General features: G+C 48.5%; 1 protein-coding gene across 1 annotated transcript in view; it reads right to left on the minus strand.

Annotated features, from left to right (window-relative positions):
• Nucleotides 1-1,628: 1,628 nt before the first annotated feature.
• Nucleotides 1,629-17,560, minus strand: part of BLOC1S1 (biogenesis of lysosomal organelles complex 1 subunit 1) — a 46,802-nt gene continuing 30,870 nt past the window's right edge. The window contains exons 3-4 of the mRNA XM_063952665.1: nucleotides 11,698-11,830; nucleotides 1,629-2,108 (exon numbers count right to left, since the gene is read on the minus strand). Of these exons, the coding sequence (XP_063808735.1) occupies nucleotides 1,998-2,108; nucleotides 11,698-11,830 (244 nt within the window). The 3' untranslated portion in view covers nucleotides 1,629-1,997. The remainder of the gene's footprint in view (nucleotides 2,109-11,697; nucleotides 11,831-17,560) is intronic.

The following is a 17,560-nucleotide window of genomic DNA, read 5'->3' on the forward strand; positions in this document are numbered from 1 at the left end:
GCTTTAATGCTGCATCAGTGCTCCCTATGTCCAAATGTTGCACTGTCCCTCTCTGGTGGCCCTCATTTATCTTCCACACACTGCTGACATTGCACCCTACCCCCAGGAGTTACCCTCCATGCAGGCAGGGTTTTATTACGTACATTGCACCATACATGGTCTGGTTGGTTGACGGGGACTGTGGGCTGGTCTGACTGGCATTAATGGGGTATGTGGGGTGGTCTGAGGGACAATGATGGAGCATTTTATGTGCCCTCCTATTAGTACCCTGCTCAAAAATATCCTAGAGGGATCACTACCTATACATATTGGCTTCCAACTTCTCTAAAGGACTTCATGTTAGATGGGGGCAATGGAATTATTGTCCCCAGTAGTAGCAATGTCTAATAAAATCATCGTGACCCACAAAGTCACCAGTACTAGTGATGACCCATCATATGGTCATGAATACTTATGTCCTGCTGATCCAGTAAGCTGTAGTTTTGGTCAGTATTGCCATGCAGTACCAGGCATTACATGTAATGTCACGTTGAGGATGTCCATCCACTTTCTCATTCTCTGACACTATGGGGGTAATTCCAAGTTGATCGCAGCAGGAAATGTTTTAGCAGTTGGGCAAAACCATGTGCACTGCAGGGGAGGCAGATATAACATTTGCAGAGAGAGTTAGATTTGGGTGGGTTATTTTGTTTCTGTGCAGGGTAAATACTGGCTGCTTTATTCTTACACTGCAATTTAGATTGCAGATTTAACTCACCACACCCAAATCTATCTCTCCCTGCACATGTTATATCTGCCACACCTGCAGTGCACATGGTTTTGCCCAACTGCTGAAAAATTTCCTGCTGCGATCAACTCAGAATTACCCCCCATGTCAGTACTACCACTGCCTCTCACAACTACCAAACTTCCCCCTTCCAGCTATCACTTTGACCTTCAATACTGGCTGAAGATGTAAATAAAAATAAATGACAAAATAAAAATTTCAAGCAACTTCAATTTCAGGCAATAGCGGAGATCTATTTCTTCTACTGCTGCCTGATCATTATATCAAGCAACTTATGGTCAGAACTACAGGAGGGCTGCAGACTGCCAGTGGGGGCAACATAGATTTAAAGGGATATAAAAAACTACTGAAGTAAACCCACAATTGTATTTATCTGTATGACCATATTGGTCAGTCAACCAGTTATTGCACATTGTGTTTGACTTCCCAAAGGTCTTCTAAATACACAAAATATTTTTGATTTGACTGCAAAAACAGAACATCAGATCTTTTGATAATGTCTTCTGGTGCCCATACATCTGCAATGTATTGCCCAAATTCCAGAATCTGCCAACTAGGAATTTGGGCAAACAAATTTCCTTAACAGCTCCCCGACCCGATCAGTGATCAAAAAATAGATCGGTAATTGGTGAACGGCGGCGCTGATGTATAGCCCACATTGGCTATATGTGAGAGGTCTTTTTCCTGAAAGCAGCATACTTTTCTAATTCCAGTAGTTCAACCCAAGGGCCAAATAACCTGATCTATACAAATAACTCCTTTCAGGTCTCTAGATTTCAAGGTGACAATATTTTTTTCTAAATTAATTTTATGGAGTTAAAATTAAAGTATATTTACGCAATTTTGCCATTTACAGGAATAGTTAGTACCTTTATTTTACATCTATAAAAAGTTGTTTATTCATTGCTATTTATTCTATGTTCCACAGTGCATCCAATCAGTCCTTAGATGACAGCTTAAAAGTAAAGTATAGCCAATAAGCCCAATAGATTTTATACTATTAAAGAACACTGTAAAGCCTTGAAACCATTCTACAGTAAAATGTTCATGTTAACAAAATAGGCGTAACGTCTTTATAACCTCAGCAAATTAGTATTTGCGTAGGATCCATCATTCAAATCAAGTAAACAGCTAATACTTTAGACCATCCTAAGGTAGAACAGCAATTAGGCCTGTTAATCCTTTATTTGAGATTCCACAGTGTAGCAGCTCAGGAGGCAGAAGGTTGTAGCTGGCCTTTATACACATACTCCAACGCAGTGGCAATTATACGCATGTCCTTCTCAATACTTCTGGCCCAATTCTCCACATCGCCAATCTCCTATAAGAAATGCAATTTGTCGGAAAGTTAAAGCATGCTCTGATAGTGTTGCCGCGTGTCTCAGTATTCAGAAAAGATTTTATACTACAAATTTAGGGGCAGATGTATTAACCTGGAGAAGGCATAAAGAAGTGATAAACCAGTGATAAGTGCAAGGTGATAAACGCACCAGCCAATCAGCTCCTGTTAATTTACATATTGGAGCTGATTGGCTGGTGCGTTTATCACCTTGCACTTATCACTGGTTTATCACTTCCTTATGCCTTCTCCAGGTTAATACATCTGCCCTTTATTTCTGTAATATCTCTACCGTTATTTATCCTGTCAACAAAGGTCACGAAATCTCACAAACTACAGACCTGCAATTCTATTTTACTACTATGCTACTATTTGGCCCAGCATATGTCATGGTCCTCGGTATTGTACATGGAAGATCAATCTGTGTTTAGCTTTGTGGGAATTTAGATATGCTGGAAAAGGTCACATCAAAATCTATCTGTTTCCACTTTAAGATCGCTTATTTGCTCAGCTTAGCCTCACTGATGGCTAATTAATCAAGAACATGAGGGGTCATTGTTTTTAATTATGTGCCAATATTGCGCGTTTGAAGCTTTGCCTGATGTTTGCTTGCAATTTCTGGCAAAAAGTGCAAATGGAATGTATAAAATACACTGGATTGAAAGTACATGGGTTCTCATGGTAAGAAAGGAACAAAAAAAAAAAAAAAGATGACTGTGTTTTCTTGCAAAGGTAAACAGGGGGACGCCCCCGGAACTTTAAACATTAAAGCAGATACATCTACGTGCTTAATTCAAACTCCATAAGGAATGCCCTGGATAAGATTTGTTCACTGGCAGTGAAAAGTTTTGTACCCCACAGATAAATGCTGTTCTTGTTCTATACTTTTAATGGAACCCATTTTGAGCCCCCATGATGCACTTCAGCAGAGAGGTGTAGTTTTAGGCATGCTCAGAGCAAAGTAATGACAATGGGGGTCATTCCGAGTTGATTGTAGCAGTGCTAAATTTAGCACAGCTACGATCGTAAACTCAGACATGCGGGGGGGGATGCCCCGCATGTCAGTGCCGCCCCCCCCCCCCCACACACACACAATACAAAAGCATTGCCCGCCTTTGTATTTGTGGAGTAACTCCAGGCCAGCGCAGCTCCTGCGGCTGGCCGGGAGTTGGTCGTCACGCAGCCGCGGACCACCCCCCCCAATGGTCCAGCCACTCCTGCGTTGGCCGGACCGCTCCTCCTAAACGGCGGCTTAAGCCCGCCGTTCAGCCCCCTCCCGCCTAGCGATCACCTCTGTCTCAGAGGCGATTGCTAGGTAACGAAAGCTGCCATGCGCAGGCGCACTGTGGCTCCGGCACATGCGCAGTTCCGACCCGATCGCTGCGCTGTGACAAACTGCAGCGAGCGATCGGGTCGGAATGACCACCAATGTCTCACACACAAAAGTGCCACATGTATGAGAGTAAGGGCTAGATGCATCATCATTTGGAAAGTGATAAAATGGAGAGTGAAAAAGTGCAAGCCAATCAGCTCCTAACTGCCATTTTTCAAACACTGCCTGTGACATGTGAGATGTGACATGGCAGTTTCTGCTGCGGGGTACACTGGGCTCCACAAGTCTGGACAATGGGGTGTAGAGTAGGATCTTGATCCGAGGAACCAACAGATTCAAAGCTTTGACTGTTCCCAGAATGCACAGCGCCGCCTCCTTTATCACCCCGCCTCCCAGCACAGGAGCTCAGTTTGTCAGTTGGTGCTGCAGTAAGCAGGCACTTAACAGAGGGGCTGCTCCAAGCAGCCCTGAGAAAAGCTTTCTATGAGGTAAAAAGTGAAGATTTCAAGGGCAGCAGCGGTGGTAAATGTTTTGTGACATTCACTGCTGCAGCTCCAGCTCTCCCCAGCGGCGCTGTACACTCCCGAGCCCTGGTTGCCGGGTACCTACAGCGCAGGCTCCGGTTTACTTCACGTTAGGCACACGCGGCTGGGGCTCTCCAGGATCGCATGGCCGCGCTTCGGGAGTTGGTAAGTGGGTCCCGCTCGCGGGACCCGGTCTTTATCGCGATCCGGCGCGGTCAGTGGGAGGCGGGCCGCGCGCGCTGGCGGTGGACACTGTGGCAGTACAGGCGATCCCACTAGATCACCAGGGCATGGGCGCAGGTCAGGTTTTCTCTTAAAACCGATTTTAATATCGCCCACAGTACCCGGTGGTTTTGCTAGCAAGGGGGATAAGGCTTAGACCTGAAGCCCCTCCCCCAGCCCCAGGGCGCCATTTCCAGCAAGTGTTCCCGCCCTGGAGCTGCATCTCTGTCTTTTCCTCACTCCCTGTCAGTGTCTGCGGCGCCATTACTCCTCAGCTCACTGTTCCTGGGACTGCTTGGGCAAATCCTCCTATGTAAAGCCGCCTGGTTGTCAGCGCTGTACCTTTACATGACACTTAAGTATTCTACCTGCCTTTTTAGTCAGTGTTAGTTAAGAAAGAGTGCATTTAGTCAGGGGTTTATAGTACAATTACCCTGTGATATACATCCAGTTTCCAGTGTTATATCTATTGACTATATAGCTGTGTAAGCTAGTCCAGTGCAGTATTATTGTCTGTAATAACCTCTGCATTGTACAAACTGTTACTATTTGTGTGTGCATTGATAGCGGAGTGGTGTCCATCTCGTATCTTTCACTCAACTTGCTATCCCTATATTCTATAACCTGAGGGGGCTTGGTGCGTCGGGTGTTATTTAATATAGGATTTTCACAAAGATATACTGTATTACGTATTTTTCTCTGTGATTTAGTCACCATATCTCTCCTTTATCTCTGCTGGTGCTGACTACACTGCGCAGGGGTTTGGGTTTAGGGATATAGTGCTGCTAATAATTGTACTGTGCTACCTCATACTGCAAGCTATATCATGTCTGCTTCTGAGGGTAACGGTTCTAGGGCGGAACACACTGCTGGTGTTGCTGAAGCCACAGGCACATATGGGGAGAATATAGCAGCTGTGGGCTCTGGTTCTGGTGGCTCCTTGCCCCCAGTGGGACTGTGGCAACAGAGGCACATACTGACCCTCCGTGGGCCGCTTTTTCCATGCTTCTGCATACGCTAGTTCATAAACAAACACCCCCTACGGGGTGGTCTTCTGTTTGCCGGCGGTCGGGCTCCCGGCGCTCAGTATACCGGCGCCGGGAGCCCGACAGCCGGCATACCGACACTTATTTTCCCTCGTGGGGGTCCACGACCCCCATAGAGGGAGAATAAAATAGTGTGGCGCGCGTAGCGCGCCACCGTGCCCGTAGCGTGGCGAGCGCAGCGAGCCCGCAAGGGGCTCATTTGCACTCGCCAAGCTGTCGGTAAGCCGGCGGTCGAGCTCCCGGCGCCGGGATGCTGGTCGCCGGGAGCCCGACCACCGGCCAGCCGTAGTGAACCCCCCCTACGGGACCCCCAATGCCGGTACAACCGTATGTGATCCCTGTCGCTAACCCGCCGTGGGCGGACGATTTATCTGCTCAATTAAAGAAGTTGAATCAGTCCCTGACTACTAAAAAGTCTGACCAACGCTCGCCTAAGTCCAAGAGGTCCTCTAAGCGGGCGCTCATCTCCTCACAATCCACTGCTGTCACTGATTCCTCTTCTGATGAAGACGGCACTTACACTAACCCCACAGGTTCTGACTCAGATACGGCTGATGGGGAGGGTAGTTCACATGTGGATGTTCCTGATCTTTTGGAGGCTATTAAATTAATTCTGCAGATTACAGATGATCCCGAGCCATCCGTTCCTCCTAAGAAACCAGATAGGTTCAAGCGTAGAGGGTGATTAAACAAGTTTTACCTCACCTTGACCACCTAGTGGATATACGTCAGGAACCCTGGCAAAGCCCGGGTACGAAATTTGCGCCTCAAAAGAAGATGCTGGCTCGCTATCCCCTTGCGCCAGAGCTGTTTCAGAATTGGGAAATGCCTCCTCCTGTAGACTCACATGTGGCTAGGATGGTGGTTTCCTCAGCTCTACCTGTCACTATCGTCGCGTCTCTAAGAGAGCCTACGGATAAACGTGTCGAGGGTTGTCTAAAAGCGATTTCCACCCTCACGGGTGCTGCACAAAGGCCCACTATTGCAGCTACATGGGCGGCAAAGGCTATTGAAGCATGGGCCTTGGAGTTAGAAGCTGAAATCTCCTCTGACCATGCTAGACAATGCTTGACATATATTGTCACAGCTTCTCGCTATATTAAAGAGGCGGCTTCTGATGCCGGTATCCTAGCAGCCAAGGCCTCTACTACTTCAGTCCTGGCTCGCAGGATATTGTGGCTGAGATCCTGGTCTGTGGTTCTGGACTCTAGAAAAACCCTGGAGGTACTCCCTTTCAAGGGGGATATTCTGTTTGGGGAGGATTTAAATAAGATAGTGGCTGACTTGGCTACTGCCAAAACTGCCTGTCTGCCTAATACAGCTCCTTCTGTGTCGAAGGCCAAAGTCACATCCTTTCGCCCTTTCGTCCTTCAGGTAAAGCAAAAGGTCAGGCATACCATAAGCAGGCCCACACTTCCAAACCTGGTAAGCCGAAGCCCAAAAGAGCCTGGGCTGGCCGTCAGCCAGCAGCCAAGACCGATAAGCCTGCCGCATGACGGGGCGGGCCTCCCCCTGGGGGATCCCAGGGTGGGGGGCCGGCTTCTAGGGTATACCCAGGAATGGTTGAAGACCACTTCAGATGCCTGGGTACAGGAAATCGTCACTCGAGGTTACGCCATAGCCTTCAAAAACCGACCCCCTCATCGATTTTGCCAGACAGACGTCCCGTCGGACCAGACAAAGGCAAACACTCTGCATTCGGTGGTACAGACCCTCCTGGATACAGGAGTCGTAGTACAGGTGCCTCTTGCTCAGAGGGGCCCGGGGGTACTATTCTCCGCTGTTTCTAGTCCCGAAACCGAATGGGTCCTCCCGACCCATTCTCAACCTCAAGGCACTGAACAAGTTTGTGAAGGTTTCCAAGTTCCGTATGGAAACCCTTCGCTCTATAGTTCTGGCCTTGGAACCTGGGGACTACATGGTCTCCCTGGACATACAGGATGCTTACCTGCATATTCCTATAGCAGTGTCACATCAACAATACATGAGGTTCGCTATTGGCAACCTCTATTACCAGTTTCGGGCGTTACCTTTTAGTTTAACAACGGCTCCGCGAGTCTTCACCAGAGTTATGGCGGTGATGACGGTGGTACTCCGCCGTCAAGGGGTCAGGATACTGTCGTATCTGGACGACTTGTTAATCCTAGCAAATTCCCCAGATCTTCTCCTGCGTCATCTGGATATGTCGGTCCGGTTTCTACAAGCCCACGGGTGGCTCATCAACTGGAAGTAATCCTCCCTGGTCCCTGCTCAGTGCATGGTGCATCTGGGAGCGCTGTTGGACACTCACAACCAGAGGTTGTTCTTGTCTCAGGAGAAGAACCTGAAACTTCAGGACAGGATTCGTTGCTTCCTTTCTCGTCCGCAAGTGTCGATACATTCGGCAATGCAGGTGCTGGGCCTCATGGTGTCAGCATTCGACATGGTGGAGTATGCTCAATTCCATTCTCGCCCCCCTCCAGAAGCTGATTCTAGCCAAGTGGGACGGCCTGCCTCACCGAATCAGGTCTCAAATGATCTCTTTGACTCCGGAGGTCCGTCTGTCGCTGCTCTGGTGGCTCCAGGACCGACAATTGTGCAGAGGCCGTCCGTTCTGGATATCCAACTGGGTCCTGTTGAGGACAGATGCCAGTCTAAGAGGTTGGGGCGCGGTGCTGGAGCAGCACTACTTGCAGGGTCTGTGGACCAAGGAGGAATCTCTCCTCTCGATCAACATTCTGGAATTGCGGGCGGTCTTTAATGCATTGAACCTAGCCCAGCATTTGATTCAGAACCGTCCTATTCAAGTTCAGTCGGACAACGCCACCACAGTGGCTTACATAAATCATCAAGGAGGCACTCAAAGCCGTTTGGCAATGAAGGAAGCCTCACGGATTCTACGATGGGCAGATCATCTACCGGCAATATTCATTCCGGGAGTCCTGAATTGGGAAGCTGACTTTGTCAGTCGTCAGGACGTGCATGCCGGCGAGTGGGGCCTCCATCCAGAAGTATTTCAACTCCTCAGGGAAAGGTGGGGTCTTCCAGATGTGTCTTCGGAGCAAGGACAAGGGATCCTCAAGCAACATTCGTGGATGCGCTGACAGTGCCGTGGAGGTTTCGGCTGTCGTACGTGCTCCCTCCGGTGTCACTCCTGCCCAGGGTAATTCGGAAGTTCAAGCAAGAAAAAAGTAATCTGCTTCTCATAGCTCCGGCGTGGCCCAGACGGCACTGGTTCTCAGACCTGCAAGGCCTATCGTCAGAGCGTCCACTTCTACTTCCACAACGCCCAAACCTCCTTGTTCAGGGCCCCTGTGTCTACCAGGACCTAGCCCGGCTGTCTTTGATGGCGTGGCTCTTGAAGCTTCTGTCTTAAGAGCTAAGGGTTTTTCTGAAGAGGTCATTAAAACTATGTTGCGGGCCCGGAAACCGGCTTCTGCTCGGATTTACCATCGGGTCTGGCATTCCTACTTTGTTTGGTGCGCATCTAACCATTATGACGCTTCCAAGTTTAGTACAGCCAAACTTTTGGCTTTTCTACAGCAGGGCCTAGATTTAGGCCTGCCTCTGGCCTCCGTCAAGGTTCATATTTCTGCCTTGTCGGTGTGGTTTCAGAGAAAAATTGCGACTTTACCTGATGTTCATACTTTCACTCAGGGTGTGTTGCGTATCCAACCTCCCTATGTCCCGCCTGTGGCTCCTTGGGACTTGTCGGTGGTTTTGGAGGCGTTGCAGGAGCCTCCATTTGAACCTCTTGGTTCAGCTGACCTTAAGTGGCTTTCCCTTAAGGTGGTGTTCTTGCTGGCTATTGCCTCTGCTAGAAGAGTGTCGGATTTGGGTGCCTTGTCTTGTAGTTCCCCATATTTGATTTTTCACCGTGACCGGGCGGTTCTTAGGACTCGTCCCGGATATTTACCTAAGGTGGTTTCTTCGTTCCACCTTAATCAGGAGATTGTGGTTCTGGCCCTTGTCTCTCCTGATTTGTCTCCCAAAGAGCGGTCTTTGGATGTGGTACGGGCTCTCCGTATCTATGTGAAGAGAACTGCTTCTATTCGAAAGTCTGATTCTCTTTGTTTTGTTTGGATTTCACAAACGTGGCTGGCCTGCTCACAAGCAGACCCTGGCCAGGTGGATTAGAATGGTGATTGCGCATGCTTATGTGAAGGCTGGTCTGTCAGCTCCTGTTCACATTACGGCCCATTCTACTCGGTCTGCTGGAGCTTCTTGGGCGGCCCAACGTGGTGCGACCCTTGATTAATTGTGCAAGGCGGCTACGTGGTCCTCCGGGAACACGTTCATAAGGTTCTATGCCTTCGATACTGCCGCTTTCCAGGATGCTTCCTTTGGACGCCGGGTTCTTGTGCCCGCTACAGTGCGTCCCCTCCCATAAGGAACTGCTTTAGGACATCCCCATTGTCCAGACTTGTGGAGCCCAGTGTACCCCGCAGCAGAAAACAAGTTTTATGGTAAGAACTTACCCTTGTTAAAACTCTTTCTGCGAGGAACACTGGGCTCCACAAGGCGCCCACCCTGACGCACTTAGCTTCTTTGGGTTGATATGGCATTAGCTGCTGACACTTCTCTTGTCGTGAGAGTGTGGTGTATGTGGCTACTAACCGTTGTCTCTTTTCCTGCTACTGCATTGGGCTGGTTAACTAAACTGAGCTCCTGTGCTGGGAGGCGGGGTGATATAGGAGGCGGCGCTGTGCATTCTGGGAACAGTCAAAGCTTTGAGCCTGTTGGTGCCTCGGATCAAGATCCTATTCTACACCCCATTGTCCAGACTTGTGGAGCCCAGTGTACCTCACAGAAAGAGTTTTAACAAGGGTAAGTTCTTACCAGAAAACTCGTTTTTTCACTCTCCATTTTAGCACTTTCCTAGCGATGATGAATCTGGCCCTAAGTCCCATAAATGAGGCTAAAGCAGAGACCTCGGAATCCTTGATGAATCAGAGGGGAGAGATGTATGAAGCAGTGATAAGAGTGAAGCAGCAGGTCAGTGGGGAAGTTACCCATAGCAACCAATCAGCTTGCACCTATCATTTTACAGAATGTACTTGATAATAGCTACCTCAAAGCTGATGGTTGCAACAGAGAACTTCTCCATTGTGCCACTTCTCCACTCTTATCACTGCTTCATACATCTCTGCCATAGGGCTATATTCCATAACTGTCGGAAGCTGCCGTTTTGTCGGAAAGACGGCAGCTTCCGACAGTTTTAGGTCGGAAGGGGTTCCGACCTATTCGTTAGTGCCCCGTTTATACCGCCGATCAGCGTGCATTGTCGGAATCTGGGCCATACCTGACAGGTTTTAGCCCCGTTTCCGACAATCTCCGTCCCCCGGCCAGGCACCTCTCTCCCTGCAGCGCCTCCCCCCGCCACCACAGACATGTCCCCTCTCAGCCAGCTCCTGCCGTCGGCCGCCGATCTCTGCTCCCCCAGCCGCAGACATGTCCCCCGCAGCTTGCTCCCCCTGCCGCCGTCCCGCCCACCGCCATCTGCACTGCTACTGTCAGCGCATCAGTAGCCACTGACAGCAGCGGCAGCACAGTACCTGTGTACGGCCAAATCTGAAAGTCAGATTTGTCCGTCCATTGAATAGGGGTTGTCGGGTCCATTCCGACAACTGCATGTCGGAATGGACCTGACTCTTATTGAATATACCCCATAGTGTGCTTAGTGTCTGTTAGTCACATCTGTGTTTGCAAAAGAGGTCAGTCACAATACTTAGGGCCTGAGACAGTGGGGATGCACAATGCTAATGTCAGACGCAGTGCAGTGATTGCTTGCCATTGCACAGGCACCAAAGCCTCATCGATTGATTACCGATAGCGCATACACAGAGGATTTATTCACACAGTGATTGACAGGTAGTCAGCTACTGGGGGAGTTAATTGGGGTGGCTAGAAAAATGCAGGTGTCGGCTTTGATCAGCCACTGTGAATTTGTTCGCAGCTGTAGAAGCCCAGGAGAGCTGCTCCATCAGAGGTCTGATGGTGTGTCTTATTTTCCAGATGTTTCTGCTTATGTGTAAGAACAGTGGATGTGAGACGCCGGCAGTGGGTGTCTCTGTGCTCAAAATGGCGGCTGAGTCATCAGCAGATTTTCACATGTCTCTTGTGAGCAAAATTACAACTGAACATACAACTACGTACTCCTCTGACACAGCCCTTCGAGTTGCAACACGGTTTTATCCACTACATAGTGCATTTCACCTAGGTCCAGTGGTAGCACTAGATTATTTCCTAATGATTATCCTATCCTATCCCATCATGTGTCTCCATAGAACCATAGATCCTTACCAGTCTACCAGGAACCGTGACACACATCGGCCAGTGGCTAGGTAGGAGGCATTGTCTAGTTTGTCCCAGTATTTAAATAGGGAATATTGTGAGATAAAGAAAATGTAAATGACGGTGCACTTTACCAAGGCCTATAAACTTCTGTCACTGGAGAGAGAACTCACTTTCAGAGCCTGGTTGAAGTTTTCCACCAGACTGATCCATTGTGTCGTCTGCTTGGCGAACTGTGCAGCCTGTGTCTGTAGCGTCTTCACTTCATGGTCCAGCTTCCTTTGATTCACATAGGCCTGTGCGACACTGCATTGGTAAAGGAAAAGAAGGTGAGAGCTGATACAAACGGTGAAATAAGTGTTATTCCTTCTCTTGGGTGTGTCTAATGTAAATAGCAGGCACGTTTTATATGACGGCACTGTAGATTCGCCCATATGTACAGCAATGCTGGCCAGTGGCTAGATCACATGCCTGGCCAGTTCTAAGGGACCCAACCGCTCAGGACAATAAGGGACAGATTCCATTATACGCATAAATGTGTTTATTATGGAAGGCTGATTCTGCACGCAGCCTTATGGAAGTGCCAACATAATTAGCTACATTAACTGTCCGATATACACAGAACACAAGCTGGTAATGAAATCTGTCCCTTAGTGTGGATGGATGATGAACAAATCTATAGGGGGGTACATATGTAGCGATGTGTGCTTAAATTCTAGGCACACATCGCTACATGTGTACCCCCCTATAGATTTGTTCATCATCTCCTCCTCCCCCCCCTGCTCAGCACACATTGCGCTGTGGGCTGAGCGGTCTGTGCTAGAGTGTACCCCCCTTATGGCATATGTTGCCACTATACATCCAGATTCAGCAGATGCCCCAGTCTGCCTCTGATCCAATTGGAGTGGAACTGTTAGGAGCAGGCATACACACTAGAAGTTGTGGCCAATTAGGTTAAAAGCGCCTGTTATCAGTAACATTCCAGTGTGTATCAGTACTTCACTTCAAGAACATAAACTTCCTTAAATTCTCAGAACAACACAGCTAGAACCAAAACTTCATTTTGAAAGGGAATTCTACTCAATTTGCAAGCAAGAAAAAAGAGAGAGCTTCATTTACTTATAGGCATTTTGGTTTGGTTTGTGCAGCATCACCAACAAACAATAGTGGAACAGTGCCACATAGTGGACAATTTAGAATGTACACAGTACAAAACTCAATAACCAGACATAGGGCCTAATTCAGCAAAACTATGTCTCTAACATGCGGGTGGCCGCCCAGCACAGGACAAGGACGCCCTATATGCCTGGTCCCCTCCGGTTAAAATGCGAGCTCACTGCTAAACAGCAATGCGCTCGCATCTTAAGGGTTGCCCCCTGCCTGTGCAGCCTATCTGTGAATGCAGTCGCTGGGCAGCCATGTTTGGGTCACATCGGCTACGAGTGATGTCATGCAGCCGCCGCGGCCTGCCCCACAAATGGTCCGGACACACATTCATGACCGGACCACACCCCCCTTAACAGCGTGTCCAGGGGCGGATTAGGAACAAAAAGCGGCCCTGGAAAAATTTATAATAGTGGCCCCACATGGGCAGCACCAGAGGTGTAAGGTCTATCAATGGGCCATGGCAGCAGCACCCTCCCCCCAAGACTTTCCAGATAGTGGGCATGTCCAGCATCAGGGGAAAGTTAAAAAGAAATAAAATACCATATTATCAGCACATTATATGATACACCTTCAGAATTTAGGAAACTATATCATTCTTTAGAAAGATATATTTTCTTGCTTATTACACCAACCGTATCCCAATCACTATTCACTCAATCTTATATGTCAGCCAAGCAAGCAGACAGAGCATACACTAGATATCTGCAATCACAGGCTAAGTGGCAAAGTAATTTTCATATATGCAAATTATTTTGTATCTTATTCATTATGTCTATAAAAAGGACCACATGTCCTCAAACTAAACAGGCCCCACGGGTGCGTCGGCCCACCGGGAATCTTCCCTGTAAACCCTATGGCCAATCCGCTTCTGCGCGTGTCGATGCCTACAAAACGCTGCGGACTTGGACTGCCATTACAGTTTAAGTCCTCAAGCGTGCGCATATGCGCAGAAGTGCTGAAATTGGCAAATAGCAATTTCAGCACTTCTGTGATTCATGCTGAATGGGGCCCATAGTGTACTGTGACACTTGCTGCATCCTGGCCCAGAATGACCACCCTTCAGCATCTCAATAGCCACAATGTAATTCTGTTACTATGAATAATCATTTTCACATTACAAGCACTTGAAAAACACAGCAAGCTGATTACTTGTGTCAGACAGGATGTAGTTATGTGACTGGCGGTCTCCTGGTCACAACACCTCCCCCTATATCACGCCCCCATAGAATCCCGACAGTCGTTATATTGACTAGCAGGGACTATTCCCACTCGGGGATGGGTGTCCATGACACCCATAGAGTGGGAATAGAACCCCCTCTGCCCCCGGCATTCCACATCCAGGATACCGGCGGAGGTATGCTGACCGCCGGTCAGGCATAACCAACCCAAACATGCTGGAGTGTGCTGGACAACCTGGTTTTGCTGTGTTAATGATTGATGCTTTAAAATTACAGGCAGACTTGCCCAAAGTCCCGCACAGGCTATTAATACCGCTTTCACTTCACAAATGCCGGGACGCACCCGGGAATTGGAAACGGGTCCTTCCTGGGGGCGACCCAGCATTGGACCCTTTTCAATTGGCTTTTCATCGGATCGGTTTGCCATCGGGGGCGGGGACTGCAGCGGCATTGGGGGTGGGTGCAGAGGCGGCGCTGGGAGATGAGATCATCTCCATGCCGCCTCTACCTATACTGTGAACGGGTCCCAGGTCGTATCGACCCGGAAACCGATACACACTGCACCTGATTCAGTAATAACCCTTCTTTATTCTCGGGTGGAATTACTGGGTCAGGCGTCCTGGGAATTTGGGAGTGGCCCTCACACACCGCACAGCGACCCGGCAATATACCAGGTCGATACCAGGTTATTTGTGCAGTGTTAAAGGGCTATAAGTTTCAACCCAAGTGTTAACAGTAATGGCCTAGTACAGTAATACTTGTAGTAGTTAAGTCTGCTTTCCTTGATTATACCACAGGTCACTCTAAACATCTCTCACTTGAAGGAATTCCTTTGTAGCCCAATGTTTTTAATGCTATTTTACAACTGTTCAGGATTTATACTGCAACATCTTCGTTATTCTTTAGCTGTTCCTGCCAATGAATGCTAGTATAATTTGTAATAAACATTAAACTAGAATAGTGTCAAACAGATTCACCCTCACCCAATAAGTCTGTGCTACTTACAACCTGGATCCAGCAGAGTCTATAAATACAGTACATTTTTACAGTGACATATTGTGGTTTATTGAGACTTGTGGTTAATAGTGAATTACAGTCTGGTGCTGTACAAGAGCTCAGAACTATCCATGCAGGGACAAAATCAGAGAGGCATATGCCTTCAATAAGTGATAACGTGAACTTGGGGTGAAAGGTTTCCGGTGTACTCTAGTGAACTTGGGAATAGGTGATTGCTACATCTTCTAAAAAGTTTGAATAAGGCAAAGGTTGTGTGTTTTGAAGTCTTGTATTGTTTTGTAATAAAAAAAGGGAAAATACAGAGGACGTGGTTACGGAGTGCATGGAGTAGCACCTAGTGTCAGTGCTCTCCCGCTCCCTATATCCTGTTCTATATCCTGCACAGCCGTCCCTGGGTACCTGCATAGTTGATTGAGCTGGCAGATGGTGCGAGTGCCGCTTTTCCGATCTGTCTGCGAGGCGGGGTTCCAGAGCTCTGGTGCCCAGAGTGCAGACGCCGGGGCAGCGCGGGAGACCTTAAGCGCGGCTTCCTGATCAAGGTTTGTGCTGCAGCGGAGCAGAGCGGCAGGGAAGGCTGTGTAGCGGATCCCTGTTACCTGGAGCCGCTGGGGCTGTCTTCCGGACACTCCAGCACGCGGCAGGCATATTCTGCTGGACGAAGTAGGGCTCTGTATGGGGCTCTGGCGGCCATCTTTGTTCCCTCTCTCCCTGCTCATAGCTCCACATCAGGAGTGCTACTTCAACATTTACAGTGTAACCCTGCTGTTCCACACTGGTCCTGCAACTTTACTGTGCCCTAACACACCAGGGGATACTTAAGCAGTCTATACAGTACTTACTTGAATACTTTACCTGACTTGCCTTATTTGCTACAGTATATTGCACCGGAACTTTTATCATGCAGCTGCAAAGCTAGAAAAATATGCTAGGGCACAGGCACCCCCGCCTTCCCAGTCTGCAACTAGAGGAGGAGAGTCCCCTCTTTTTTCTCCCCTTGCTGAAGGGTCCTCTTCAGATGTAAGGGATACTGTACTTCAGCAAGTTCTTGATGCAGTGGCGGCTAGTGAGGAGTGCTTGTCGGTTAAAATAGGCCAGGTTCAATCTGACCTCTCTCTAATACACCATGACCTGCAAAAAGTGAGAGAGCGAGTGGGAGAAGTAGAAATTTGCACTTCCACATTGGAGGACAAAATGTCTCCGCATGGACAGGATGGACTTTCAAATGGCTGAAACCCCAGGAAACTGACTGATCTCGAAGGGCGACTCAGAAGAAATAATGTGCGTCTGGTGGGGCTGCCCGAAAAAGTGGAGGGGAATGCCCCTGAAAAATTTCTGCAAACATCGCTTATAGAAAATTATGGTCTGGACTCCTTTTCTAAACATTTTGCAGTGGAGCAAGCGCATAGACTTCCTGCGCGTGTATTACCGCCTGGTGCGCCTCCACGCACGTTTATAGCGAAACTCCTGCATTATGCTGATAGGGACGCTGTCCTGAGACTAGCACGGACCAAGGATCCCCTGAGCTGCAATGGCATAAACATCTCCGTATTTCCTGACTTCGCGGTTGACGTGCAAAAGGAGTGAGCACACTTTCTACCGGTCAAACGGCGACTGCAACAACTGGGATTACAATATGCAATGCTGTTCCCTTCGAAACTGCGAGTTATTCATGATGGTACCTCTCAATTCTTCATGACTCCTAAAGAAGCGATGGTGTGGTTAGATCGCAACTTCCCGGCTGCTCGCGCCATGGATATGGACTGATATACTGTCTTTATACATGCTGAGCCTTTCCGCAACTATAATTTGCTACTCCCATAAAGGTTTTAACAATTGAGGTGTCTTTCAATATCTTTGCATAGACGGAGGGTGTGGTTGCTTACTGTTGTATCTTTATTTTATTTTATTATTCCTTTTGATACAAGTTTTTCTGCGATATCTGTTCTCCTATAGCTAGCAGTGCACTTGCAATGACTTTTAACTGTTTTTTGTTCTGGGTTTCTTCTGCTAGCTACAATTTCAGTGTGATTCGTAATATTCCAGGGATGATATTCTGGAGGGAGTGAGCGCCTCCTGAGGCGTAGTAGTTATTACATACTTTGCCTTCCTTTTCTTCTCGGTTAATGCAGCGGTAGCATGCTGTTTATATGTTATTGTACGCTAGAGAAGGACCCGTTCGTACGCAGCGGTTCTTTGCTGCGGTGAGAACGGGTTGGAAATGCGTATGCGCGGCGGACGCATTGCGCCCACAACGACGCCGCCAGCAACAAATGTGATCGCAGTGGCGATCGCAAGAAGATGGACAGGCGGGAGGCGTTCCGGGGTGGATACTCGCCGTTTCCAGCCATTTTCGGGGAGTGGTAAGAAAAACGCAGGCGTGTCCAGGTGAATGGAGGGTGGATGTCTGACGTCAGGACTGGGACCTTCATCGCTGGAGCCGTCACACAGGGTAAGTAACTCATACCCTGGTCTTGTTTTGTGTGAAACTTTTTTAGCATAGCAGGGCTGCACAAGCGTTCGCAGCCCTGCTATGCTAAAGTACACTCCCCCACAGGCGGAGATTGGTTGATCGCACCAGCAGCAAAAAGTTGGGCCTAAGACTGAGTGTTACTTTTTGGGGTTAGGGACTAGGTGTGTCAAAGTTGGGGCCTGACATGCAGGGTGGGCTTTGGGA

Source organism: Pseudophryne corroboree, chromosome 2, assembly GCF_028390025.1.
Source record: "Pseudophryne corroboree isolate aPseCor3 chromosome 2, aPseCor3.hap2, whole genome shotgun sequence".
Taxonomy (NCBI): domain Eukaryota; kingdom Metazoa; phylum Chordata; class Amphibia; order Anura; family Myobatrachidae; genus Pseudophryne; species Pseudophryne corroboree.